The 5,480-nt window shown below is 40.3% G+C and overlaps 1 protein-coding gene across 1 annotated transcript; it reads right to left on the bottom strand.

Annotated features, from left to right (window-relative positions):
• Nucleotides 1-605: 605 nt before the first annotated feature.
• Nucleotides 606-3,038, bottom strand: LOC141639428 (uncharacterized). The gene has a single exon (XM_074448560.1). The coding sequence runs from the start codon at nt 3,036-3,038 to the stop codon at nt 606-608; it is 2,433 nt and encodes an 810-aa protein (XP_074304661.1).
• Between the last annotated feature and the right edge of the window lie 2,442 nt (nt 3,039-5,480).

The raw sequence follows: 5,480 nt of genomic DNA, 5'->3' as shown, positions 1-5,480 counted from the left end.
TTTCCCTCCCCACACTTGAAATTTACATTGTCCTCAATGGAACAAAGCATAGGGAGAGAATAGGAAAAATAAATAACATATTTTTGTTGGTTTTTTTGAATTTTCCAAAATGTAAGAACATGTTTTTGATTTTTTGAATATTTGAAAATAAATAACATGTTTTTGGTATTTTTAAAAGTTTCAAGTTTTTAAGATTTTTATGTAAAGAATCCCCTCCCCACACTTAAAACGTGAAATTGTTCTCAATGGAACAAATGTAGGGGGGGAACAAAAATGCAAGTAAAGTGTAAGTAAGGGAAGAGAATATATACAATTTGGTGGTTCTTGAGGGACTCCACCAAACCTCTCATCCAAAATTTTGTTGCTTGAATTCTTTGGTGATGCAATCCATGTCACACAAGGCACGTAGTAACCGGTCAAAAACCTTAGCAAAAGCCTCAAACAAGCACAAATAGCACCAAGATATAGCATACCACAACCAACTTCTTTTCCAACACTTCTTTTCATAGTTCCTCTTACCCTCCTTGGCTTCCTTTCTTGGGTCCTTTTGATAGTTAGAACCCTTAAACTTGGAATGGTAGTTAGGTGGTAGGAGGAACGGAATCTCATAAGTGGCAACTCTCTTCTTGGTCACCAAAGTAAGGAAATTGGTAGGGAATAGTAGGTGGAGGAGTCAACTTCTCAACATTGAGGTTCATGATGTTGTCATTTTTATCCCTATTTTCTTGACTCTTCTTTTGAACCGAACCATTTCCATTGAGAGCCGCCTCCAAGGCATCAATTTGAGCTTTCCAATCACTTGAAGAGTTCTCCAACCAAGGTGTACCTTCAAGAGAGCCTAGACCAAAAGAATCCGGAGAGCTCAAATATAATTCAATCTCATCATCAATTTGGTCTTCAAATTCATCTTTTCTTGAATCATATTCACCCAAAACTTCTTTCACATCAACTCTCAACATAAGATCACATTCATTTCCCTTTTCATTTGTTGAGCAAGCTTCCAATGGGTCCAAAAATGAATGCTCTAAATTAGGTTCATCCAAGTTATCTTGCACCATATCCACCCTACAACATGAGTTGCCCATAGGAGGAAACTTCATGGAATTGTTGAGTTCAAACTCAATCTTCTTATTACCTACTTGGAGCAAGAGTTTTCCACTCTTAACATCTATCATAGCACCTCCCGTGGCCAAGCAAGGCCTACCCAAAATGATTGGCACATGGCTATCTTCGGGCATGCCCATGACAAAGAAGTCGCATGGGATCACAAGTTTTCCAACCTTCAAAGGAACATCTTCAATTACACCCAAGGGATACTTAACCGAACGATCGGCTAGTTGTAGGGAGATATTTGAAGGCTTCAAATCTTCTAAGTGTAGCTTCTTAAACAAGGAAAGAGGCATTAAGCTAACACTAGCTCCCAAGTCACACAAAGTTCTCTTTATCTTCACCCCTTGGATAGAACAAGGAATAGAAAAGCTTCCCGGGTCTTCAAGTTTGCTAGTGAGGATTGCACTACACTCCCTAGAGAGGTTAACGGATTGTACCCCTTCACTCTTTCTCTTTATAGTCACAAGTTCCTTTAAAAACTTTCCATAGTTAGGGATTTCGGTGATCATGTCAAGAAATGGTATGGTGACATTCATACTCTTCAAAATATCAATGAACTTCTCATATTTCTTCTCAAGCCTTGGCCTTGCATGCCTTTGTGGAAAGGGAATTGGTTCAACATACTCCCTTAGAGGTGGAGTAGGTTCTTTGACTTTTGATGGAATCGGTTCATCTTCCTTTGGTGGGTCTACCATTTCTACTTCTTTTGATTTCTCCACTTCAACTTCAACTTCAATCGGTTGCTCTTTCATTGATCCACTAGAAACCCTCTTCCTTTTCCACCTTGGAGTCTTCACAACTTCCTCCAATTGCCTTCCACTTCTCAAGAATACCGCATTCATTTGCTTGGGCTTCACCGTGTTACCCGGAAACTTGCCCGGATTTTGAGCCATTTGACTCAATTGTTTTGAAATTTGAGCAACATGAGTTTCCGTGGCCTTTTGAGAAGCTCTAATCTCATCATTAATGCAACTTTGAGAAGCGATGTGGTTGTCAAGTTTGGAACCGGATTTTTGGTTGGCAATCACCAATTGCTCAAAGGCTTGTTCCCAAGATGGTTTTTGATTTTGTTGGACTTGAAAATTTTGGATCAAAGGACAATTAATTGGGGTATGTCCTTCTTCACCACAAAGTTCACAAGATAAAACTTGCCTTGTGTTGGAGTTGGAGGGCTTGTTGGAGTTCAATAATGCTACTTGTTGAGTGAGGTCCTCAAGCATACTCTTCACTTCCACATTGAGCACCGTATTAGAGTCTTTACCCTTACCCTTTCTTGTTCGTCTTTCATTGTTCCAATCCATTGTCCTTGAGGCCATCTCTTCAATCAAATCTTTTGCCTCTTTGTGACCCAAGATATCTAAGGCTCCCTTACCCGAACCCGAATCAAGAAATAGCCTTAGGTCTTGTGTCAAACCTTTGTAGAAATTATTGATCAACTCGGGCCCGGATATGCCATGGCGAGGGCATAACCGTTGGAGTCTCTTGTACCTCTCCCAAGCCTCGTACAAAGTCTCATCTTCCTCTTGAGTGAACCCTTGCAACTCACTCTTTACCTTAGCCGTTCTTGAAGGAGGAAAGTATTTTTTCAAGAAGGCCGAGGAGAGCTCATCCCAAGTCTTGAAAGAGTCGGGATCACAATTTTTTAGCCAATCCTTAGTCGCTCCCCTTAGTGATTTAGGGAACAACCTTAGACGGACCGCATCATCGGATACCCCATTCATCTTATACATGTCACAATTGTCAAGAAAATCATTGAGATGGTCATTAGGGTTTTCCAAGGGACCTCCCCAAAATTGGTTATCTTGCACTAGGTTAAGCAAAGCATTCTTAATTTCAAAATTATTGGCTTGAATCCTAGGCCTTTGAACACTAGAATTCACAATATGCTTTGGGGCCATGTAGTCCCTAATCGGAACCGGTTCACCCATTGTTGTACCTTCCGAATTTTCAAATAGATTCTTAAAAACCACTACACACTCAAGTGAATAGATTAGCAAGATAGATGGGACACCAAGGTGTGCAAAAGTGACAATAACTTAGTCTAAACTAGAACAAAACAATTAATATCAAGCCAATGCTCTCCGGCAACGGCGCCATTTTGATAGTGAGGTTTGTCGCACTCCCCCAATCAAACAATTTACTCAACTAATGTAGTATGGTAGTCGAGGTCGAACCACAAGGAGCAAGGGTGATTACTAATTGTTCTAATTCTTAGGCTTAGCTAAGTCGACAATAAAGGATGAGATTGTTATACTAAAGCTACCTAAGACAAAATGAAATACAAACTAAACAAGAAATAGGTAAATGAGCAAGAAGGAAGGATAAGTTGTAACCAAATGATTAAAAAGCCTAAGACTCGGTTCTCCCTCAACAATTCATAACTTCACACAATTAATTCCCTAGGCTAATCATAAGGGTAGCAAGGCGAGGAGGAGATGGCTCTAATTCGCCTAAGACCCCCCCCCCTCTCGGGTTCGAAATAGGACACTAGCACTACCCACCAACTCCCCTCTCGGGTTCGAAGGTCGGAATCCCTAACTCAACACCCAACAACCCCAAAAACGTGCACATTTCCCAAGGAGGTCAATAAATTGGTCAAGGTCATTAAGCCCTCATCGTATTTCGGGTCATCCCACTCCCTCTCTCAAGGGTCGATTTCAAACGCTAGTCTAGAGGCACCCTCCCTCGGCTCTCCCTTTCGGTCTCAACCTTAGTTGGTGACAAGGGTCGGTTTCCAAATATCCAACTCACAACCAAACCAACTCTCGTTGGTGGATAAGGGTCAAAAGTAGACACTACCCAAAAACCAAACCTTAAACATGAAATTCCTCTAAACTACCCTCACCAATTTCTCCCAACAAATTAGCCTTTATGAGATTCAATTAATGAAGTTACTCATGTCGGGTCAAACCGAGTCCTAGAAGAAAACTACTCACAAATCATGGTACCAACTACCAAGAGCAATAAAAACAACAAAGATGGTTCCTTTATGCATAATCATGATGGAAGTGTAAATTCTATTACTAATCATGCAAAAGCCCAACTCAAATTATAAGGAAATACAATTTAATTCAAGAGACAATGAAGATTAAACTAAAGGCACAAACTTTAACTCAATAAACACAAAGACTCAATCTTTAACATGAGAAATCAAAGATTCAATCTTGTAAACAACAAAGGTGAGTAGAGAAAAGATGAACAAGAGAGAGAATAACAACAATCTAACAACAAAGATAGGAATTCTAACATAAACAATTAAGATAAAACTTGAAAGAAAAGCAAATGTGAACAAATGAAATTAGGAAGAGAAATTATACCAACTCAATAGCAAAGAAAGGAACTCGGATTGAAATATGGAAGGATTCTTCAATTCTCCAAATACAACCCAAAATTACTAATTTTAAACTAATGAAAAGAGAAGAACTTGAATGAACAAAAGAAGAATTAAACTAATAATTAAAGAAAGATAACAACTTTTTATTGAATGAAAATAACAGAGGAAATATGAGGGTTTTTCAATATTGAGAGAGAATAATCTAAGCTAGTCTAATTTCTAATCTCATTCTAAGGCAAGGTAGTAATGTAAGTGGTGTGTAAAGTGTAGTCTAAAGTAGTCTTTATATACTCCTTATACTAATTACTACTCATAATTATAATAATATTAAAGTAATAATAATAATAATAATCCTAAGAAGCAAAACAAATGACGCATTCCCAAAAACAAAACAAAAAGGAGACAAAAAAAGGAGAAAAGAAGGAAAAGGACGGAGCAGGAGTTCTTTGCCGGTCCACCGGCGGCCGTTGAGGTCACCGGTAGCGAGACCATCCAAGAAAGGGGATGAATTAATTGTCTTGTGTTGCATGCCGGTTGGTCGGCTGCCGGGGCACCGGTAGAGAGCAGCATGATATTGTTGCGAGATTTGAAGAGGTGCGTTATGCCGGTACGTCGGCTGCCGGTTGCTATGCCGGTAGCGAGACTTTCACAAAAAGGAGGAAAATTGAGTGTGTGTGCCTGCCGGTATAGGGGCCGGCTGCCGGTGAACCGGCATAGAGCACATACTGTCTTCAATCAGCTCGGTTTCGATTCCGAACTCGAGTTTGGTTATGCTTTGATTACGGCTGATTGCTGGTGTTCGAGGATGGGATTCTGGGCTGCTCCAGGTGGCGGGTTCACCTGAGATGCAACCAAGTCGAAGATTTTGAGGCATAATGAACCAAATAAGGCTTGATTCGGGTTCGTTTTCCGCGTTGGCATTGCAGTTGCTGCTCTAATGGTGGGTGCCGAGGCTGTTGTCGGTGATGATTGATGAGTGGTGGTAATGGTGGAGCAATGGTGACTGTGAGACTGGTGACGGGTTGAATGTCGAGTT

Source organism: Silene latifolia, chromosome 2 (genome assembly GCF_048544455.1).
Source record: "Silene latifolia isolate original U9 population chromosome 2, ASM4854445v1, whole genome shotgun sequence".
Classification (NCBI taxonomy): domain Eukaryota; kingdom Viridiplantae; phylum Streptophyta; class Magnoliopsida; order Caryophyllales; family Caryophyllaceae; genus Silene; species Silene latifolia.
This window is presented reverse-complemented; position numbering and strand designations above follow the sequence as displayed.